Source organism: Cervus elaphus, chromosome 30 (assembly GCF_910594005.1).
Source record: "Cervus elaphus chromosome 30, mCerEla1.1, whole genome shotgun sequence".
Taxonomy (NCBI): domain Eukaryota; kingdom Metazoa; phylum Chordata; class Mammalia; order Artiodactyla; family Cervidae; genus Cervus; species Cervus elaphus.
The window spans coordinates 33,862,577-33,885,633 of record NC_057844.1 but is presented as its reverse complement, the minus strand read 5'-3'; the positions used below and the strand labels follow the sequence as shown (position 1 = coordinate 33,885,633).

The 23,057-nt window shown below is 41.7% G+C and overlaps 1 protein-coding gene and 1 non-coding gene across 2 annotated transcripts in view; both read left to right on the top strand.

Annotated features, from left to right (window-relative positions):
- LOC122686919 (phospholipid-transporting ATPase IB) overlaps positions 1 to 23,057 on the top strand; it is a 442,214-nt gene that overhangs the window by 128,034 nt on the left and 291,123 nt on the right. The window contains exons 21-24 of the mRNA XM_043892282.1: positions 91 to 175; positions 2,596 to 2,735; positions 4,151 to 4,289; positions 11,930 to 11,994. Coding sequence (XP_043748217.1) covers positions 91 to 175; positions 2,596 to 2,735; positions 4,151 to 4,289; positions 11,930 to 11,994 — 429 coding nt within the window. The remainder of the gene's footprint in view (positions 1 to 90; positions 176 to 2,595; positions 2,736 to 4,150; positions 4,290 to 11,929; positions 11,995 to 23,057) is intronic.
- LOC122687118 lies at positions 7,004 to 7,110 on the top strand. The gene has a single exon (XR_006339021.1). It is a non-coding gene; the product is annotated as a U6 spliceosomal RNA (small nuclear RNA).

The window sequence follows — 23,057 nt, the reverse complement described above, 5'->3', positions numbered from 1 at the left end:
TGGAAACCAGGAAGCCAGAGCTGGGCTTGCGGTGCTGAAGGGTCAGCTGGCCTAAGGGTGTGCCAATTACAGCGTTTCCCTGTTTTATAGGATAACGTGATTTTTGAGAGACTTTCAAAAGATTCAAAATACATGGAGGAGACTCTCTGCCACCTGGAGTACTTTGCCACGGAAGGTGAGTGGAGCTGGAAGTGTTATTTCTGCCGGCACAGCCGTGCTTTCAGGGCCACTCTGGTGAGCCTTCGCATTCACGTGTCATCTCTGGGCAGCGCTTGGCTTTTTCACAGGCGGATGGTGGTTTCGTGCCGACCCCGTCCCCACCTCTGGTGTTCTGTGCCCCTGGCAGTGACAAGAGTTGAGGCCCCAGACCAGCTGTGCTCTGTGACCTACACGGGGACCCCCCAACTCTTAACCCGAGGGATGCGGGTGAGGCAGGTTCACACCTGATGCTGCACAGAATCATCTTCTAGTTCATAGTCCCTTTCTGGGAAAACTCCCCTTGTCGTTGTTTTCCTTATGACACTGGCTTACCCTTGATTTCCTGTGAGAATAACCCACTGAACCCACAGAGGACAGGAAAGGAGTTCTCTGCAGGGCTTAGACAGACTGATGTCCGGCTCCCCTGCACATGGGTGCGATGAGAACCGGGCCCCTGCGTGAGTGCCGGCCTCTGCTTCCTCATCTCCCTGGGCTCCCCTGGGCATGTGTACCCACGTCTGTGCACACACGGGGATGTAGGGGAACACACACATGGGCACACACATACACACATGGGAGCACACTCACACAGGGACACATGCACACATGGGAACACACACGCATACAGAGACACATACACACACAGGGACATAGGGGAACACACCTGGGAACCCACACGCACACATGGGAACACACATACACCTGGGAACACACTCCCACACAGGGACACATGCACACATGGGAACACACACGCATACAGAGACACATACACACACAGGGACATAGGGGAGCACACCTGGGAACACACACGCACACATGGGAACACACATGCACACCTGGGAACACACTCCCACACAGGGACACATGCACACATGGGAACACACACGCATACAGAGACACATACACACACAGGGACATAGGGGAGCACACCTGGGAACACACACGCACACATGGGAACACACATGCACACCTGGGAACACACTCCCACACAGGCACACATGCACACATGGGAACACACACGCATACAGAGACACATACACACACAGGGACATAGGGGAGCACACCTGGGAACACACACGCACACATGGGAACACACATGCACACCTGGGAACACACTCCCACACAGGGACACATGCACACATGGGAACACACACACACACGTGGGAACATAGTCCCACACAGGGACACATGCACACTCACACACATGCACATATGGGAACACACACACACACGTGGGAACATACTCCCACACAGGGACACATGCCCACGTACACGCACAGCCTGGCTGATTGAAGCCCGTGTCTTTTTTTTTTTTTTTTTTTTATTAGTTGGAGGCTAATTACTTCACAACATTTCAGTGGGTTTTGTCATACATTGATATGAATCAGCCATAGAGTTACACGCATTCCCCATCCCGATCCCCGCTCCCACCTCCCTCTCCACCCGATTCCTCTGGGTCTTCCCAGTGCACCTGGCCCGAGCACTTGTCTCATGCATCCCACCTGGGCTGGTGATCTGTTTCACCACAGATAATATACATGCTGTTCTTTCGAAACATCCCACCCTCACCTTTTCCCACAGAGTTCAAAAGTCTGTTCTGTATTTCTGTGTCTCTTTTTCTGTTTTGCATATAGGGTTATCGTTACCATCTTTCTAAATTCCATATATATGTGTTAGTATGCTGTAATGTTCTTTATCTTTCTGGCTTACTTCACTCTGTATAAGGGGCTCCAGTTTCATCCATCTCATTAGAACTGATTCAAATGAATTCTTTTTAACGGCTGAGTAATATTCCATGGTGTATATGTACCACAGCTTCCTTATCCATTCATCTGCTGATGGGCATCTAGGTTGCTTCCATGTCCTGGCTATTATAAACAGTGCTGCGATGAACATTGGGGTGCACGTGTCTTTTTCAGATCTGGTTTCCTCAGTGTGTATGCCCAGAAGTGGGATTGCTGGGTCATATGGCAGTTCTATTTCCAATTTTTTGAGAAATCTCCACACTGTTTTCCATAGTGAAGCCCGTGTCTTTCGCGTGGTAGCGTGGTGGGCCTCTGTTGCTGTCTGACAGGCGTTCCTGCTCCCTGGCCCTGGCTCCTGGGTGTGGGTCGTACCCAGCTCTTGTCCTGCTCTGCAGCTGAGGGCTCACTCTTGTGGCTTCTTCTCTACTGTCAGCATCTGTAGAAGAGCTGATTTATATTAAAATAGAATTGCTTTTAAATTCTCTTTTTGAGCGTGTGAACATGGAGTCAGAGTGACCCTACAGAGCCGATGGTCTGTCTCACTTTTGCACGTGCCAGTGGGGTCGCACGGTGTCCCCTGGGGGTAAGCCCCCTACTGGCCCACCACCAGCGGCCTCACCGAGAGACGAGAGACGCCGGGGCTGTCTTACAGGCTTGCGGACTCTGTGTGTGGCTTACGCCGACCTCAGTGAGCGGGATTACGAGGAGTGGCTCCAAGTCTACCAGGAAGCCAGCACCATCCTGAAGGATCGCGCTCAGCGGCTGGAGGAGTGCTACGAGATCATCGAGAAGGTAACCGCACTTGGCGGGGTTGTTATTGCCCAGTGACACCCAGCAGGCAGACAGTCTGTGAGCAGGACTCCTTTTGCTCTATCTGCACAGTGATGTTCTCTGTCTTATGAGTGTCTTAACTCACCATTAGCTCTTTTTGTTTTTCTCAATAGGAAAGCGCAATTGATTGAACACAAAAATTGGCAGTCTGATAACTTACTTTATGACATATTATCCTTACATAACAGTTACCTGATTATTTGAAACTTTTCGTAAAATGAGTTCACTAAATCAATGAGGTACATCAGTGAAGAAAGATACACTTTGGAAAAACTAAAAACCAAGTAAAAAGTCATCATTAGTTTTTAATCGTTTCTCTTCTTTAAGAAACCATCAGTTTTTATGGGCTACTGGAAAGGTCTAGCCACCCTCTGCCAAACATTCGTGTCTTAAGTATCTGGGTCAAAACAGCATCTATGACTTTCTGGGCTGGCCTGAGATGAGGCTTAATGAGATTAGTTGACCCTGTTGAGTCTCCTGGGCCGATAGAATGCCTAGGCTGGTTGGACATCATACCTTCTGTTCTCACACTTACTATCCCAACATGGTTTGAGCTCTGCCTTTGCTGTTCCATGTTGCTGGTGTGGATTTTGTTGTTATTTCATTCTCCCAAGATGTGAATTAGCTTTCTACAGGCTGATCCCCTGAAATCTGGGAGCCAGATTTCAACCTTTTGTTTCATGTCAGCAACTGTTGGTCTATCCGTTTTCCAGTTTCAGTAGCTTCAAAGTCATTGCTTGCTTGCTTTTCTCATTCCTTTATTTATTTATTTATTTTAATTCACCTTTGCTTTTTCCCCCCTTGTTTGTCATTTTAATGAAATTTGGGTGCAGATGGAGCTGAATTCGCATGTCCATTTACCCTGATTCCCTGAAGATTCCAATATTTACTTTGTGAATCATAAAGCAATTAAATAGACGCAGTACCCATGTGGCCCCATGCTAGCGGTGGGCACTCAGGACATCGTTGGCTTGCTGGTCACTGAGTCATTTCTTCTCAGGCATTAGCTGGACCACTGTCCTTGGCTTGTCAGTGAAGTGAGAGGGAGGGCTCAGTCCTGTGAGTGTCCCCAAGGTGACCTGCCCAAGTGCTCTGCTGCCAGAGGGTCTCTATCTCAGGATGCCCGGGTACCCAGAAGTAGATGATGAGTGCTAGCCTGCGTGTGTATGTGGGGAGTAGGGGGCTCTAGCCTTGTGGATGGTTTTGAAATGCCACACGTGTCTATCATTAATTATCTGCAAACAAATGTTTCATGTAGAGGAAATAAGGTAATTACTTCAGAACATTTTGACCGCCTTTCGTTTGTGAGGAGTTTTGTCATTCATGCCACTCTCACATGTTTCCCCATCTTTAATTGAAGCTGTTTTTCAATCCAGAATCTACTGCTACTTGGAGCCACCGCCATAGAAGATCGACTTCAGGCAGGCGTGCCGGAAACCATAGCAACTCTGTTGAAGGCTGAGATTAAAATATGGGTGTTGACAGGTGACAAACAAGAAACTGCTATTAATATAGGTAATTCATTTAAAAAATAATTGCCTGATGCTGATTTTTGTCTTGTATTTTTAAAGGCTTGTAGAAGTGTCCATGGGCTCCTCAGACACACTGACAGATGGTGTTTTATAGAATTCTTCATTCACAAGGTCGAGAAAAGTTTACTGAAACCAAATTAACATGCTCTTTATGAGCATTATCTGCCTGTTATAAATATTAAAACTATGACACCTTCCTGAAAAGTATTTAGACACACTTATAGGGCTTCCCCAGTGGCTCAGCAGCAAAAAATCTGCCTGCAATGCAGAAGACACAGGAGAGGCCGGTTCAATCCCTGCGTTGGGAAGATCCGCTGGAGTAGAAAATGGCAACCCACTCTAGTATTCTTGCCTGGAAAACCCCATGGACAGAGGAGCCTGGTAGGCTACAGTCCATGGAGTCAAAGAGTCAGACACAACTGAGCGACTGAGTATACATTCATAAAACTTAGAGAATTCAAGAGTTGATGACAGCTTGATTTTCTTATTATTTTTGATATTCTTCTTATTCTTGATATTCTTATCTTTTCACAAAAATTTAGTCTCAGAGACTAAGCATATTTTCATTGTTTAAATATGCATTACTATTTTATATAGTTATAGCCATTTTAATAATTTTTACCTATTGATATGTTTTTTTAAGAGGCTTGCATCTTTCCCTTCCCTGTATGAGTTGACAACCTCTTTGGTTGCTGAGTATTGCAGAAATGAAAATTGAAGAAAGGGAATTTGAGTCCAAATGACTTGATGAGTGTTGCTGAAGATGGCTTTGTTTCTTGTTTATGGCTGAGTAGTATTCCACTGTGTCTATACCACTGAGTTAGGGCATCAGTTGAGCCTGTAGAGGATATAGTGCAGATGTCTAGACTTAATGTTAGACTTGTCCGCATCAGACCATAGGCAACGGCTCTGAGCAGCCTGAGGTCGTGCTCTAGGTAGAGGACAATTGTCAGCCTCTGTTCTAGTCCCATGTTCCCCAAACATTCTGTGATATGAGCTGTTATCCGTCTGTTTCCCACAATATGGACTGGATATTTTGTACATTTGAGTGCATCCTATGTGTATGTTAGGGTACCCAGAAGGTACTTGGGAAGCAGATCAAGGGTCTGGCAGTTCTCCTTCTAGCTGGAGTAAGGAGAAGAGTCCCGAGAGCCAAGTGCTGTGCTGGGGGTCCTTTCTCTACCATGTCTTTGGTCTTCACACATCAGCAGTCTTACAGCCCTGGAAGCGGGAGACATCAGAGTCTACAAGGTCTCACGCTACTTAATGACCAAGCTAGTTAGTGCCGGGTCTTGGGGCCATGAGTCCTGGTGCAGGAAGCATTTTAAACAGATTCACACAGCTTTCACGAGCACGCTTCTCCAAAATTTGACTTTGAAAACCCTGGAGAAGGTACTTTATTTCATGCATTCTAAGACACATGTTGTTTTCATATTTCACTGCCTCCAAAGTTGGAATGTCTTATGACTGTTAACTCTTATGGTTTTAACTGGCAATGTTTCCCTTTAGAGGTGACATTTGGTGTTTGGTGCTATTGGCTGTCTTTAGTATTTGCTCTGTCTATCTCTTGTCATTTATCTACCACCTGTCCAGCCATCTGTCTATCAGATGTTTGAAAACTTATTTAAAGCATACCTTTTAGTTTGTATGAAGATAAATACATGTAGTCAAATTAAATTCCAGGATATTTGTCTTGTATGAGCTTATGAATATTAGGTAGACACAGTCATCCCGCGTGTGACTTTGAGGTCCTTTGGAACTGGCACAGTGCCAGGACTCTGCAGTGCTGTGCTTGAAACACACTAGTGAGCTGTGTTTCCGGGAACTGGCAATTCTCTTGTTTAGCCTAAAAATTTAGCATCAGCTATTCTAAAGTGAAATTTCAGCTGTAGCCTTTGTGAATCATTTAGTTGTCATTTCCTATTATGGCTGGATGAAGCATCTATTACGTAGTAAGAAAGTAGATGTGAGGTTTTCAGAGTCTATAATTTTCTTCTAATGGAGGCAGCATAAGTGAGAACAAACTCCGAATGCATATTCCATTTTAAAGTCATCATGCTGGGAGCAGCTTTCATTGTGAACCATCTGAGCTGGAATTCAGACTCCCCCTCACCCCCCACACACACATTTTGTTGTCATTTGATACCTTGAAACCACTTCTGTAGTCTTTTGCAAGTTTAATTTCTGAAACCCATGAACGTGGACTTGCCCACTGGCAGGAGGATGAGTCTGGTTGTCGGGCGGTGCTGGGGGAGCACGGCCCCGGCCCCAGTGACACTCACAGAAGAGTCAGGTGCGTGGTTTCTTGATGACCTGCAGCTCCGTAGTTGCCAGATGCTCCCCTGTAGACTGGGGAGCTTAGATTCCCAACTTGGGGCCTGAGTGAATCATGAGACCAACTCAGAAATGAGATAGATGAGAAAGTACATGCAGTGTAGGTGCTGAGCATGGCTGGCGTTCATAGTAGTTACTCAGTGAATGTGCGCATGGTGGTTGGCATATGCTAGCTAAGTCCTCTCTGTAAGTCTTACATCCCTTTGAGATCGACATTATCCCCTTTTAAAGATGAAACTGAGGCACAGAGATACCAGGTATCTGTGGCCTGGGCCACACCTAGCCTGAGAGTCTGAGCGTGTGAACTTGACATGTGATAGTCACTTCCCAGAAGGAAAAATGTGCGTCAGAAAGACCAAGGGAGTGCTCGCTTCAGCAGCACATCCACTAAAATTGGAACAATACAGAGAAGATTAGCATGGCCCCCGTGCAATGATGACACGCAAATTCGTGATGCATTCCATATTTTTTATATATGGCATCTAGGAAAAATGGTTCTGAAGAATTTATTTACAGGGCAACAGTGGAGAAACAGGCATAGAGAACTGACTTATGGACATGGGGAGAGGGGAGGAGAGGGTGAGATGTATGGAAAGAATAACATGGAAACTCACATTACCATATGTAAAATAGACAGCCAGCAGGAATTTGCTGTATGGCTTAGGAAACTCAAACAGGGGCTCTGTATCAACCTAGGGGGTGGAATGGGGAGGGAGTTTCAAAAGGGAGGGGATATATGTATACCTATGGCTGATTCATGTTGAGGTTTGACAGAAAACAGCAAAATTCTGTAAACAATTATCATTCAATAAAAAAATTAATTAATTAAAAAAAAAAAGAAAGACCAAGGGAGGCTCCGTGGGTGAGATGGGTTTAAAACTTGAACTTCAAGAATTTGTTTCAGACAAAGAATGAGCATAGCACAGGTCAACGATGGCAGGGTTTGCAGGGTTTGTGGTGAGGTACAGTTGAAGCCTTTCTGAGAGGCATCTGAGGATCTGGCGAGAAGGGTGCCTGGGTGTGGTTCTGTGGACAAGCCTTCAACATTCTGGCTTTCTGATGGGGAAGGTTCTTGAGCCTTGACCCAGTCTGGAGGAGATTGAGTTCCATCTGTCATCGTCCATTTTTGACGTCTGGAGCTATGTTCCACATGCTCACACTTGAACATCGGGTGACCAGATTCTACCTGATATCATTTAGAACCAACAGCACACTTGTCGAGGATTTGGACCAAGGTGAATCCCTCTGTCAGGTAGTTTGTTGAATCCCAGGTTTATGGTTAGTAAGAATCAGTCATTCCTAACCCTTCCAGAGGGCTTCCCAGGTGGCGCAGTGGTGAAGAACCCACCTGCCAATGCAGGAGATGTAAGAGACACGGGTTCAATCCCTGGGTCCAGAAGATCCTGTGGAGTAGGAAATGGCAACCCACTCCAGTATTCTTGCCTGGAGAATCCCATGGACAGAGGAGCCTGTGGGCTAGAGTCCATAGCGCCACTAAGAGTTGGACATGTCTGAAGTGACTTAGCATGAACACGAACCTTCCAAAAGTGTCCCTGAAGAAATCTGGGTTGAGCTATCTTTGACAATATATGCTTACCTCAAAAAAAAGACACTGATAGTGAGTTCCCAGAGGTTTGGTTTGGTCATATTTTCTAGTGTGAATGATGGTTTTATTAAAGTCAGGTCCTGCTCTAAGTACCATAGATGCTGTAATATTTTGATTTCTTTGATTCTACTCAGGTAGCAGAAAGACTCAACACTTTTGTGGTGTACTGTTAACTTCAGCCCTAGTAAAGAGTGAAATCCCAGAGGGCCCCTCCTCAGTCATTTTACGGTCGTCTTGTTAGATTGTGAGATTAAAGAAATAGACCTCAATTTACAAGAGTAGATTGACATTTCATACCTGGCTCTTCTCCAAGAGTTGATCTCATTTTATCCAAAAACATTAGAACTCAAGCACAGCAAACTTGGATTGACATAATTTAATTTGCCACATTAGCTAAGTCACATTTAACTGTGTTAAACTTCCATGGTCTGTCTAGAGCAAGTGTTCTGTGTGATAATTCTTTAGGCAAAATCTTGCTTCGTTTTCCAAATTAAAAAAAAAACAAACCTGTTTCTTCTCAGAAGCCTTGAGTTCTGTGTATTTAAATTCATGAACCTGTCAGTGGTTTTATTTATTACCCTCTCCCTGCAACGGATAGAAAAATACTTTGAGCTTTTCCATAATATCTTTATGCAGCTTCAGTTGTCAAGTGGCATTTGACTTAAATTGCAAAATGTAAAATCAAGCGGCAGGCGACGGCTTAAAGATTACAGCTTGCTTCTGCAGCTGTTGTTCATATCAAAAACTACCAGCAAATCCTTTCACATGAGTTATACTAAATTTGTAGCAGTCTCTGTTGTGTGGAGTTGCTGGGAGTTTCGGGGGCAAGGGAAGAAAAATGATAAAAGTTTCAATATCCCTGTTTGTCAATGAAAATAAAATCTTGACCTCCCTTCTATACTTCACCTAAGAATTTACAGGAAGGAAGAATACATTTGTAAAATTTGGGGGAAAGAAAGTTCAATTATTTCTATCCTGCTCTGTAGAACTTTTAATGGCATCCTGGGAAACTCATTTCTACTCATCACTATTGTTAAAATACAGACTTGAACAAGTTTGGAAATGCTCTATGCAATGGTGCTGTGTTTCCTCCTTTTTTGCCCCTCTCCCCCTCTTAGAGGTTTAACAGGTGTTTGCTTGTGTGGTCCTGTTATTTTTGACTTAGTTGTTTTCACTTTAAAAACATTAATAATATGTGGCGGTTGTAACCAGCCAAATAGTCTCATTCCCTTGAGATAATTGTTATTAACTGCCTGGACTAGGTATTCTTGATGGTATTCTTAAAAAAATTACCACTGGATAAAAAGCCGTAGTTTCGTGCTTGAAAATTTGTGTTCTGAGATGGCTGCTAAATATTCTTGTCAAATGACCATCATTCGTGAAGATTATACTTCATATATTCCAAAATAACTAATAAAAAAAATAATATACTTCATATATTCCAAAATAAACATAAATATTTATCACCCCCCCCCCCCCAAAAAAAACCAAGGTTTTTCTCATCTTAATTTTAGTCTGTCTTGAGTTCTATTTTGTGCTTTTTAGTAGTGCTTTCTGAGGATGAAAAGAGAGCCTGCCGGGTAGAATTGAGCACATACGCACAGTAGCTCTGTGACTTGTTCATCCGTTAAATGCCTGACGTCCTTTCTAATAAATACAGCATCTGTGGGAAGGGTTACTTTGGCTCTTCTGTGGAGGACAGCCCTGGCCCCTGTTGCTCAGGGAACAGCATGGGTTAAGGCCCTTCATGTGATGGTCACCTGCATCCTTGCATGAAGGGTGATGTCCTTCATGCTGATAACTTGTTCCCTGTTTCTGTGGTCAGTGGTCCATTATTGCTGTAAGGGCCACTTTTCTAGGTGGGAGGACTCTCTTCTTGCCTTTTCTCAATGAGATCAATTGAGTAGGGGTTGGTGGTGAATGCATGTTGTTGCCAGCTCTCTTGAGCAGGGTGATTTGAAAGAAAGCCCAGGGCCCCTATAAACACCCTTGGACTTGGGATTGACTAAGCCTCTTGATGAAAGGGAAAGAGGAGAGTGAAAAAGTTGGCTTAAAGCTTAACATTCAGAAAACTAAGATCGTGGCATCTGGTCTCATCACGTGATGGGAAATAGATGGGGAGACAGTGGAAACAGTGTCAGACTTCATTTTTTTGGGCTCCAAAATCACTGCAGATGGTGACTGCAGCCATGAAATTAAAAGACGCTTACTCCTTGGAAGGAAAGTTATGACCAACCTAGATAGCATATTAAAAAGCAGAGACATTACTTTGCCAGTAAAGGTCCGTCTGGTCAAGGCTATGGTTTTTCCAGTGGTCATGTATGGATGTGAGAGTTGGACTGTGAAGAAAGCTGAGCACCGAAAAATTGATGCTTTTGAACTGTGGTGTTGGAGAAGACTCTTGAGAGTCCCTTGGACTGCAAGGAGATCCAACCAGTCCATCCTAAAGGAGATCAGTCCTGGGTGTTCATTGGAAGGACTGATGCTGAAGCTGAAACTCCAGTACTTTGGCCACCTCATACGAAGAGTTGACTCACTGGAAAAGACCCTGATGCTGGGAGGGATTGGGGGCAGGAGGAGAAGGGGGCGACAGAGGATGAGATGGCTGGATGGTATCACCGACTCGATGGGCATGAGTTTGAGTAAACTCCAGGAGTTTGTGATAGACAGCACACACAGGGATCCTGGCGTGCTGCGATTCATGGGGTCGCAAAGAGTCGGACACAACTGAGCGACTGAACTGAACTGAACTGACTGAGGCCCACCTCCTCCTCTTCCCCAGAGCCAGGGGATTTGAAGGCAGGAGTCAGAAGAGGCTCTCAAAGTCTGAGTAGGAAAGAGCTTCATAGAAATATATTCAGCTTCTGGGAGGAAAAGTGGGAGAGTACCTGGCTTAAATTAACCTACAGAGGAGAGGTACTGTTGTTTAAAATGCAATGGGAATTATTAAGAATTAGCACTGAGATACTTTATTCCAAACCTTTTTTAAAGCTCGTTTAATTTTTGAAATGGGATTGCTTTGAGCTTCTGCAGGAAAAGTAACTCTGTGTATCATAGGATTCCTTAGAAACCTGCATGAGGATTGAAGTAAAAGTGAAAGTGTTAGTCACTCAGTTGTGTCCAACTCTTGGCGACCCCATGGACTGTAACCTGCCAGGCTCCTCTGTCCATGGGATTCTCCAGGCACAAATACTGGAGTGGGTTTCCATCCCTTTCTCCAGGGGATCTTCCCGACCCAGGGATCGAACCCGGGTCTCCTGCATTAGCAGGTAGATTCTTTGCCGTCTGAGCCACCAGGGAAGTCCCAAGCAGGTGAGGGACTTAATGTCACAGTAGGCGCGTTTATGGTGACTGAGGAGGACTTTTGGGTTCCATTTGTCTCCAAAAGTGTTTGCTGTTGTTCTAGAGAACCCAGAGCTCCTCCTACTGTTCTACAAGGATAACAGGGATAAGGGAAGATCCACAGAAAACTGATAAGTGTTTATGCTATTTCAGTCATTAGTTATGGAGACCTTCTTGAGCAGCACGGGGCACGCTCTGCTCGGTTCCTCTGGGTGAGCCCATAGGCTTAACATGGTCGTCAGTCAGGTGCAGGAGGGGGACTGAATTCAGGTCACTCTGAACATGGTGCGTTCCTGGCGGGGATGGTTAATTCACGTATCTTGTTCTTTTTTTCACTCTAGGTTATTCCTGCCGGTTGGTGTCACAGAACATGGCCCTTATCCTACTGAAGGAGGATTCTTTGGACGTAAGTAGCTTTTCAAAACTTATATTTGATATAATTGTGTTAAACCTTTTCTTTATTTTATCTAGTATGGCTGATAAGCAGTGTTTATTTATTTTACTGAAAAGCAACTGAAACTACTTGGTGTGTTTTCTGTTTTTGTTTATGAATGGATGGCATAAAGTCATATCTTTAAACATCAAAATAGTGAGTTTAGGACATTGCTTTGTGAGCTCCATGATGATGCTTTGTTTTACTCACCTAGAGTTGTACATTTATAATGGAGTAGTCCCAGTCCATCCTAAAGGAGATCAGTCTGGGTGTTCATTGGAAGGACTGATGCTGAAGCTGAAACTCCGATACTTTGGCCATCTCATGCGAAGAGTTGACTCATTGGAAAAGACCCTGATGCTGCGAGGGATTGGGGGCAGAAGGAGAAGGGGACGACAGAGGATGAGATGGGTGGATGGCATCACCGACTCGATGGGCATGAGTTTGAGTAAACTCCGGGAGTTTGTGATGGACAGGGAGGCCTGGCGTGCTGCGATTCACGGGGTCGCAAAGAGTCAGACACGACTGAGCAACTGAACTGAACTGAACTGACTGAGTCTTAGTGTGGCTTGACTTCCTGTTAGGATCTCCATAGAGGAGTGATGGTCAGCTCAAGTGTTGCTTGCTATGGAGACTTGCAGAATTTCCTTTCTAGTTTCAAGTGTCAGGAGTTGTCTCTGTGTATATGACAGTTGGTTACACAGGCTCAAGGAGAATGGAAGAGACCCCTATTTGCCCTTTCACAGTCTAAAGCCACTGGTAAGACCCTGGCTGGGAGCTGATTTGAGGGTCACCAGTGGTCTGCTTGGCAGTTTGATAAGATACCAGGAGCTCAACAGTGAGGTTCCATTTGTAGGTCACTTAACAAGAGCTTGTTCCTGGCAGGCACCCATGGCAGTGCTTATGGTCAGTGTGTTATATATAAACGCCAGCACTCCGAGCAGGTGTTAAGGTTAGTTACACTTGTAAAGGGGGGAGATGTGCGACCTGCAAACTGGGGATGTGAATCCTCCTGTCAGGGCCAGGATGTGGTGTACCCGTTGAGGATTCCAGGGGCGGAAGTCAGGGGTGTCTGTACCTCTGAAGGCCTTCATAAGTTGATGTGGATGGTCTCTGCTTTTCCTCCCTGGGATGTGGTGCTGAGTGAACCACGAGAGGTAAGAGATGTCACTGATCACTCTTCTGTTTGGATGAGCATTTTCTTTTCCGTCTTTCAAGATGAGGGCAGTCTTAAATGCATGACTCAAGAACATGTTGAAGAAAAAGAATCCCTGGGCAGATAAAAACCCAAGCTTACTGTATAAGTAGGAATAGGAGTCTTCTTTCTTAGAGATGAGCTGTCTGCTCTCATTGGGTAAATTCTTAAGTTACCACTGTCTCCTTCTCCCGGTGTAATCATCTACTTCTTCCACTTAAATTAGAATCATAAACCTCATGGAAGATGTTTTAGTTCATGTGAACTTATTCATTTGATCTGAACATTATTTTATTGAGGTACTCTTTTCTCTTATTACCCAGAACTTAAATTTTCAGTGTAAAATAAAGCGACATATTAAAAAAAAAGAGAAAACTTTCTGTAAGGGGTTAATGAGAAGTCAAAATGGTTTTCTCTGCTGTCCATGGTGATAGTCGCTTGCCATAAGTGGTTATTAATTACTTGAAATGTAACCAGCTTGATTAAGGAACTATCAATTTCAAGTAATTTAAATGAACATGTGTGGCTAGTGGCTACTGTATTGGAAGACAGTGTAGGTCATTTTCAGTCCATTTGTGCAGGGGTCAGCAATTTCTGGCCATTGGTCCAAATCTAAGCTTACCACTTTTTTTTTTCCTCTCAGTTTTATTGAGACATAATTGACATACAGCACTGTACATGCTGGGCTTCCCTGGCGGCTCAGACAATAAAGAATCTGCCTGCAATGCACGAGACCTGAGTTCAATCCCTAGGTTGGGAAGATTCCCCAGGAAAGGGGATGGCTACTGACTCTAGCATTCTTGCCTAGAGAATTCCATGGACAGAGGAGCCTGGCAGGCTACAGTCCATGGAGTTGCAAAGAGTCGGACGCGACCCTGTATCCGTTTAAGGTGTTCAGCAAAATGACTTACCTGCATTATGAAATGATGACCATAATACACTGAGTGAATGTTATCTCCTAGATACAAAATTAAGTGGAAAAAATATTTCTTGTGATGAGAACTCTTAGGATTTACTCTTAACAAACTTTCATATATAACTTACAGCAGTCAATAAATAAATTATATTTATCATGTTGTACCTTCCAACCCTAGTGCTTATTTACTTTACAACTGGAAGTTTGTAGCTTCTGACCACCTTCCTACACTTCCCCCTCCCTGACCCCCCACTTCTGGTACCCACAAATCTGATCTTTTTCTATGAGTTTGCTTTTGAAATATAATTGACCTATAGCACTGTTAGTTCCTGTTACACAACATAGGGATTTGACTACCTGTTTTTGTAAATAAAGTTTTATTGGAAAACAGTCATTTACATATTGTCAGTGGTAAATGTAAGTAATTGCAAAACAGAACAAATGGTCCATCAACCCTCAGCTGTTGGCTGTCTGCTCCTTTGCCCTCCGTGATCAGAGGGAAACTGACCCCATTCTAGTTCCATCGTGTGCTATTGCTGCATCTTCTAAAACAATGTTTTTTGAACTGTTAAGAAGCACTAATAGAGAAGTAGAATCTTTGGCTAATTTGGGGGAGGGGGGAGATCCAGATTTATAAATAATTAAGTACGTGTCCCTACCATGAGTCTTGTGCGATTTTTAATATGCTTATCACACTGTGAGTCAGGCAGAGGGTGATACAGAATATTTTGTTAACCAAACTTATTTAACCACTGAGTTTCTTTTTTGATGAGTAACTCTGTGATAGCAATACAGGTTTAGAAATGCTGATTTTAAAAATATAGAGATTTCCTCTTTACAGATGTGATAAAGTAAAAGCAAATAAAAGGTTACTGATACTGATAAGAAAACAGAAAAACACATATTTAACTTCAGAATTTATATGAAATCAACAGATATTTGAGTGTCTTAGTAGGCCAGGCAGATTGCTAGAATTGCAGACACAACAATAAATGACAGTGTAATCTCTACGCTCAGGTTTATATTTTAGCTGAGAAAACAGCCCTTTAGTATTGACTTAATTAAGCTTTTTTTTGTGACAGTTGCCACAAAGGAGAAGTGTAAGGTAAGATGCTAAGTACAAATAGTTAGGGGGGTTCATGAGCTGTCTTGGCGAAGGATGAGATGGTAAATATTTTAGGCTCTAGGTCACAGCTGCTCTTTTCTTCCCCTTTAATGAGAAAGCAGCTGTAGATAGTACACACACAGGTCACCCATACATAGATGTGAGCGTGCCCCATTTGCATACATACATCTGTCTCTTTGTACTCATGTTCTTTAACACATTTATTGACCAGGGGATTTTGTAGACACTAACACTTGTGGCCATAATACCTCTCTGGTCAATAATGATTAAGTATTTTCCAAAAATGACTGTACAAGTCATAAAGAAAGTCTTCATGACATTTCAGAGAATTGGTTATCATTTGGCTTGTTCTGTGAATCCAAGGTCCCACACCAACAAATCAGTGATTTAAAAAAAGTTTATTATAAAACTTCCCTGGTGGCTCAGCTGGTAAAGAATCCACTGGCAGTGTGGGAGACCTGGGTTTGGTCCCTGGGTTAAGAAGATCCTCTGGAGAAGGAAAAGGCTACCCACTCCAGTATTCTGGCCTGGAGAATTCCATGGACTACAGTCCATGGGGTCGCAAAGAGTCAGACACGACTGAGGGACTTTCACACTCATAAAAATCTGTACTCTTGGAAATTTAAAAACTACACTCATAAATAATTCAAGAGTCAGAGAGGAAATCACATTGGAAATTAGAAAATACTTAGAATGATTTAAAAATACTTTGCATCAAAATCTGTGGGATTTGAATTTCCCAGAGAGAGAAATTTGTACCATCACTGCTTATCGTATAAAAGAAGAAATACTTAAAATTAGTAAGCTATTCATACAATTTAAGATGTTAGCAAAAGAGCAAGATAAGATCAACAAAACTGAAAGTGGATTCTTCAAAAAGACTAATGAGATTAACACACACAAAGCTGGTCAGGGAAAAAAAAAATGTTAGGAATGAGAAAAGAGAAATAACTCCAGGTAGAGACAGCAGTGATTAGAATAATATGAATGACTCTGTGTAAATAAATTTGAGGCTTAGATGAAATGGGTAATTACCTAGGAAAAACATAAAACTTCAGACTCGAGGAAATAGGAAACCTGAATAACCCTACAACCGTTAAAGGAATAGTGTCATGACTTCTGATTTTTCCTCCAAAGAGAATACATTATACTCTAGTTTTGTCAAGAATTAAAAGAGCAAACAGTTCCAATTTTATAAAAAGTCTTCCCAAAAAATACCAAAAAAAGTCAATACTTTTCAGTGTAGGTTGATGTTTGAAGTAACGTTTGGATCAAAAGCAATAGGGGCAGAATGGTAAAGAAAAATTGCAGATCAGTCTCAACTGTGAACGGAGAGGTAACATTCTTTGATAAAAGATCAACAAACCAAATCCAATAATATAAAAGAAATCAGACATATGATACAGTTAGGTTTAATTCCAAGGCTGTAAGCATGTGTTTTCTTGAGAAAAAATCTACTGTTAATATACTTTACCTCATTAACAGATAAAAATAATACAGTCATCCAATTGGATGTAGAAAAAAATTTAGTATTTATCTTTAACCAACAACAGCAACAAACTTTGAATCCTGGAGTAGGTGTGCACTTAACTTGATAAGGTGCATCTACTGAAATCCTATGTCAAATAACTGTATTATTCACAGTCAATGATGGACTCATTTTCTCTAAAGTAGAGAGATAGCATGTTCCCGCCAGGAGTCCCTTTTATTGCTAAATGTCCTGTTATTGCCTAGATGTCCTGGGTTGCTAGATAACTTTTTAAAGAAACAGAACATTACAGATGATTGAAGCTTCATTAGTTCTCCTTTATCCATGGTCTAAAACCTTTGGGTTCCTTTGCCATCCACGCGTGTATCTATAAGCTATGTCAAACCTGGTGTTGAAGCTTCAATTTTGAGATCGTATTTTATGTATCTCTGTGCAGTTTGCTTTTTTCACCTGTGTTTTTGACACTGACTCGTGCTGATCAGTCTAGTTCTAGCTCATTGCCGAACAGCATTGAAAACTTGGTGGTAGACGTGTCGGATTGAGTTTCCATTTTTGTGTGGTTGTGAGTGCTGCTGAGAACGTTGCACGCATGTGATCTCTGTGCCCCCTGCACCGAGAAACAAGTCCAGCTCCTCAATGTGCACACTCACTGTGTCCCCAGGTGATGCTTCTCTCTCTCTGGGGTGGTTCCACCACACACTCCTCCTCCAGGCGTGTGTACAGGTTTCCATGACTCCAAACCCCATTTCCGTGGATGCTCCATCCATAATACAATAGGCACAAAAAGATGTCCATTTCCCGTTATCTTTGCCGAAGGCTGACAGTCACCTCTTAGTGGGTCTTTTTCGTACTGCTTCCTGACTGCTTGGGGAAAGTTTTCAGCGTGCTCCTCCACTCTGATTTCTCACAAGAACTTCTGGGGCCTATGTGATGAATTATGTTGTCAGTGTGTGGAACGTCATTTTCTTCTTAAGGATTGTGGACACCACATGCTCTCCGTACCTTTTTGGTGGTCTTTTTTTTTTTTTTCTTTGTGGGTAAATGGTTTCTAAAGCAGTTCTTTTCCCCCAGATAAATGAAGACGAATCCTTCTTTGTTGCCATTCTTCAGTGACCACTTAATGAAACCGAAATTTTAAGAGCAGTATTTGGTATAGCTTATCTCATCAGATTCTTCGAGTCCCTGAAGTTACCTGTTGGGGATCCAGAAAGAACTTCTAGGCTGCCCCCACCTCTAGAACATTTATTTTCTGTTCCTGAATCATGAATCCTAGGAATCACTCTTTGTTCCTTCAAAAAAAAAAAAAATTAGCAAATCTAATAGATTGAATTAGGTTGTAGGGGACAAATTGCTGTGGCCAACCAAGCACATATGGCTCCTATTGAAGGTAATCATAGTAACCCTTTGACACGTGTGGCAGCTGCTGCCAGCCTCCAGCCAGGATCTAGGCTTAGAGGGCGGTGCACATGTAATTTAAGCAGTAACCTCGAGATTAAATATGTCATTGACAATGATTTTGCAGAATAAAGCTGAAGCCTGCTGTATCTTGAAAAGGAAATTATTTCAGACGTATAAATAGCTTACTGTACAGTTTAATTATAGTCTTAGTAGTAGACAAGGCTCAACTGATGAGTCTCCACAAGGAGATTCATGTAGGACTGAAAATCTTGCTGCATTTGTATGGAAATAGCAAAAGCTATAATGCCAAGTGGAATGTAACACCAGTTTCAATTAATTTTGAAGTTAATTTTTTGACTATAATTGTACAGAGAGTTATTATTCCATGACCATGTACAATTTCTTTATCATTGTCTAATAGATTAATTTAAAGGTCTTTTCCTTGTTATTTATGTGGCATTTGCAGTATTTAGATATTAGGTTTTAGTTTTAGAAGTTGATTGTCTTTATATATTATTATTTTTTTGACTGCACCTTGTGGCTTGTGGGATCTTAATTCCCTGACCAGGGATTGAACCTGGGCCTCACAGTGAAAGCACCAGGTCCTAACCACTGGACCACCAGGAAATTCCCTTGATATCTTTATTTAAATTCTGGGATTTTATGTTCCGTTGAATCTGAATTATAAGCACTTTTCAATATTTCAGTTCTTTCCATTGAGAATTTACAGACTAGTTTTGAAAGTGGGTGTTTATTTTAAGGGTTTGGCCAAATAGAACTGAAAATTGGTTCATCTGACAAAAACTCCTAAGTTGGATGCCGAGACAAGGACAAGATATTTGCTTACCAACCTGATTCTTTGTTGGTGTTACCTCAACTTTGTTGTTGTTTTTTTTTTTTCAACTTTATTGTTTATTGTGGTTTTCTGTATGGATTTCTTGAATTTATTTTTGTTAGAATCATGCGATTTACTGAATTACTTGTATTTTCCCATGGTTTTTCTTCATTACTTTAGAATTTAAAAAAGTGAGTGTGATCTGGTGAGAAGATTTTAAGAAACACCCCTCTTCCTTCACTCTTAGCTTCTGTGACCTTCCCCTCATCAACCTTATTATCTAGACTTAAAATATACATGATGGATAAAGAAAGGAGTGGATTTCTAACTGTTTTGCAAAAGAGCACTTGGTGGTGTGATGCATGTTTGTGTTTAAAATTCAACCGTTTCTATCCATGTAGCCTACTGAACCCCTCTGCCTCATGACACATTATTTATATTAGTTAATTTATGTGTTCCTATGTTTTATATTATGAATTTAAACAATACAGAAATTGATTACTGGTCTGGAAATTACGTGCAAGTGGCCAGCATGTAAGTATGCCATATTCACAAAAGCAGGTTGAGAATCTAGGGCTTGTTGCCTGTCCTGTAGAAAATGTGTAGGAGCTGAAAGATGGTATGAACTTGGATGGATATTTGGGTGGCAGTGGGGAAGGTGATTCCGTTTTGAACTTTAGAACTGAAGCTATTTCTTGTTTCTAGTTGTGATAGGTCTAAGCTTAACCAGCTCTCCTGCTGAAAATAAGTAAGGCTGTTGAATTAATATTTTTATACGTGTTGAAGAGAAGACAGGTGAGGAATTCTCAGATAAAACTGAAGGAAGAACAGAAGCCTTGTCCTGAAGGCCTTCGTGGCCATAGCCTAGGAATCTGAGTGAGCCGGGGCGAACCTGGCTTCCTGTGGGCTTGACACTGGGTTCTTCTCACCTGTCTGGTGCAGAGTACTCACAGAACTAGGGCTGAGAAGTTGAAGTTTGTATTTTGTACAGAAAGAAAATGGCCTTGGGTGGAAGACCTAAGTTGCACAACAGACTAAAAAGCAAAGAAAGTGTAAAATGAGTGATAAAGCCTAGATTAATACTGAATGTATTCAGTAGTACCTGGGGATATAGTATCAATTTGAAATATCACATGATGATAGCCTACAAGTTGAAGAGTGGGAAATAGATATTAGTTGGAAACCCTCATGTTGTTTGGAAATAGTTTTCAAGCAGAAATTGCTTTATGGTTGATAGAAATCTTAAGACTAAACAGCTTTTTCCTCCCTTTTAAATAGAATAATGGAACCAAATGTTCCAAGTAGACACTGTGAATGCTATCGCTTGGTACCTGTCATCAAGGGGGAAAGTTGGAAATCAGTAAACCAATGATGACATTACTTTTTATTGAAGTATAGTTAATTCACAAAGCTATGTTAGTTTTTGCTGTGCATCAAAGCAATCAGTTATATATATATATTCCTTTTTATATTCTTTTCCATTATAGTTTATTATGAGATATTGAATATAGGTCCTTGTGCTACATAGTAGGACTTTGTCATTTATCTTGTTTATATATAGTAGCTTGTATCTGTTAATACCAACCTCCTAATCTATCCCTCTCCTGCCTTTCCCATTTGGTAACCTTAAGTTTGTTTTCTATGTCTGTGAGTCTGGTTCTGTTTGGTCATATGAGTTCATTTGTGTCATATTTTAGATCACACATATAAGTGATATCATATGGTATTTGTCTTTCTCTGATTTCCCTTCATATGATACTCTCTAGGTGCATCCGTCCAAATGGCATCATTTCATTCTTTTTAATGACTGAGTTATATTTCATGTATATATGCACCACATCTTTGTTATCCGTTCATCTGTCAATGAACATGTATGTTGCTTCCATGTCTTGGCTCCAATGATGACATTTTAATTTTATTTCAGTAAAATTGTATGAAACTATAGGGGGAAAAGAGACCTAAATAAATGAAAGAATCCTCAAGGAATGTATGATCATTGTGATGGGGAGCTGGTTTGAGGGCGTTACAGTGAGGGTTGAGCCGTGGCCCTGTGGAAGGATTATCAGTGTTGCTGTCTGGCCTGTGTTTTATTGCTCCTCTTGCTATGTTAGTGGGACTGGTCCCAGCGTCCTCCACTCTAGGCTCCGCATCCCCAGGGAAGGCATCTTATCCTACTTACTGTTATGTCTGCTCTCTTCTCCAGTTCACAAGAAGGTACCTTGAGATGCATCAAGAAATATTTACTTAATAATCAGGAGAGATGCTCTCAATATAATTTGTTTTGTGCATTAGTAAGTATAAAACCTACTTACGTGTCAAATATCAGATTTCTTAGTCCCTGGGCTGAGTGTTGGTGGAGACATTGGAAGACAAATTAACCATTAGACTCAATTAGAACTAGACTAAATAGGTTTACTTCACTTTTTTTATTTTCCACAACCTGTTTTGCTACTTGGTGCTTACTTGCCATTGTCTTGGATTTTTAAAATTAGTATGTTTAACTCCTAAAGTATTATCTTGGGCTGATAATGCTTATAAATGTCAATCTTGGAAATTCTTGAGGGATTTTGCAGAACAGAGAGATCAGTTCCTTTCTCGTAAGTACAATTGTCTTAGGTTTTATTTAATGCACTTTCATTTTTTTACCAAAATCTAATTCACATACAGTTAAATTCACCGTCATTCAGTCTTATTTCTGTATTATGAGACATACTGAAACATGGAGTTTTATTTTTGTTTCAAAGTTTTGAGACAATAAAAGAGGAATTCTTTCTTTAAGTAAGCTCATACATTTTGTTTTAAATTGCATTCATGTGGAAAATACTTACCATAAATTTAGTTCATGGGACAAAGTACATTTTCTGTTCGTCCTTTCTATAGGAACTCCATTAGGTCATTTCTAATTCTGAATTTGTATCAAAATCTACATAATGGCAATGAATAAATGATGTAAAATACTTATTCAAATAAAAGATTGAATTCTAGAGAAAAAAAAACACAAAAAAGCTTACTGTGTAATCTATGTTCTTCCTAACGAGAATCATTATGGACAGAGATCTTCATAGATTTTTTGGTCAGACCCCAAAGTCCATTTTTTTAATCATTCCAGCTACTGTTGATATTTATCAAACGCAGTCCTGATATATGTGAGGAAATTTGGGGGTGGGTGGCAGGTGCAATTGCTTATATAACAATGGGCTCCCCTCGAAGTATTTGAAAATCTGTTTCTTTTGAAGTATTGGTTGTCAAAATTAGAAATCGTAGAGAACAAGTTTGTACTGAATCTAGAGCAAATTTACCCCAAAGTTTGTCTTTAAAATCCACAGTGGGCTTTGAATTTTGTCCTGTGGACATGATTCAATTACACCTTGACCCTGTGTTATTTTTATAAATAAAGATGTTCGAGGAATTTATGTGGCAAGTGTGAGATGTGTAAGTGGAGCTAAGCAGATTTTGGGCAGCTGGCCTGTTTAGTGCCTAATGGAGAGAAAAGAAACGGAAAGAACCAGTGACGTAAGCAGTCTTGTGAGGGGTAATGGTGAGCAGAAGCCAGGAGAGAGGGTGTCACAAAGCAGTGGGGGTACTGATGAAAGAGAAAGACAAATCCCACATGATATCCTTGTATGTGGAATCTGAAACATGACACAAGTGAACCTCTCCGTGAAACAAACAGAATCATGGACCTTAGAGAACAGACTCGTGGTTGCCAAGGAGAAGGGGAGGTAGGGGAGGGAAGGATTGGGAGTTTGGGGTTAGCAGACACAAGCTGTTACATATAAGATGGATAAACAGCAAGGTCCTACTGTAGAGCACAGGAACTATATTCAATATCCTGTGATAAACCACAATGGAAAAGAGCATGAAAAAAATGCATATGTATGTATAACGGAATCCCTTTGCTGTCCAGCCGAAAGGAGCACACCTTTGTAAATCAACTATACTTCAGTGAAAGCTTTTTAAAAAGTGGTAATGTTGAGGTATAACATTATTATATTTTGAAACCTAGAAAAGCAATGAATCTTGTCCTGCCTCCCCTTCCTACCCTTCTCCCCTCTCCCATACTTTGGGAAAGGGTGA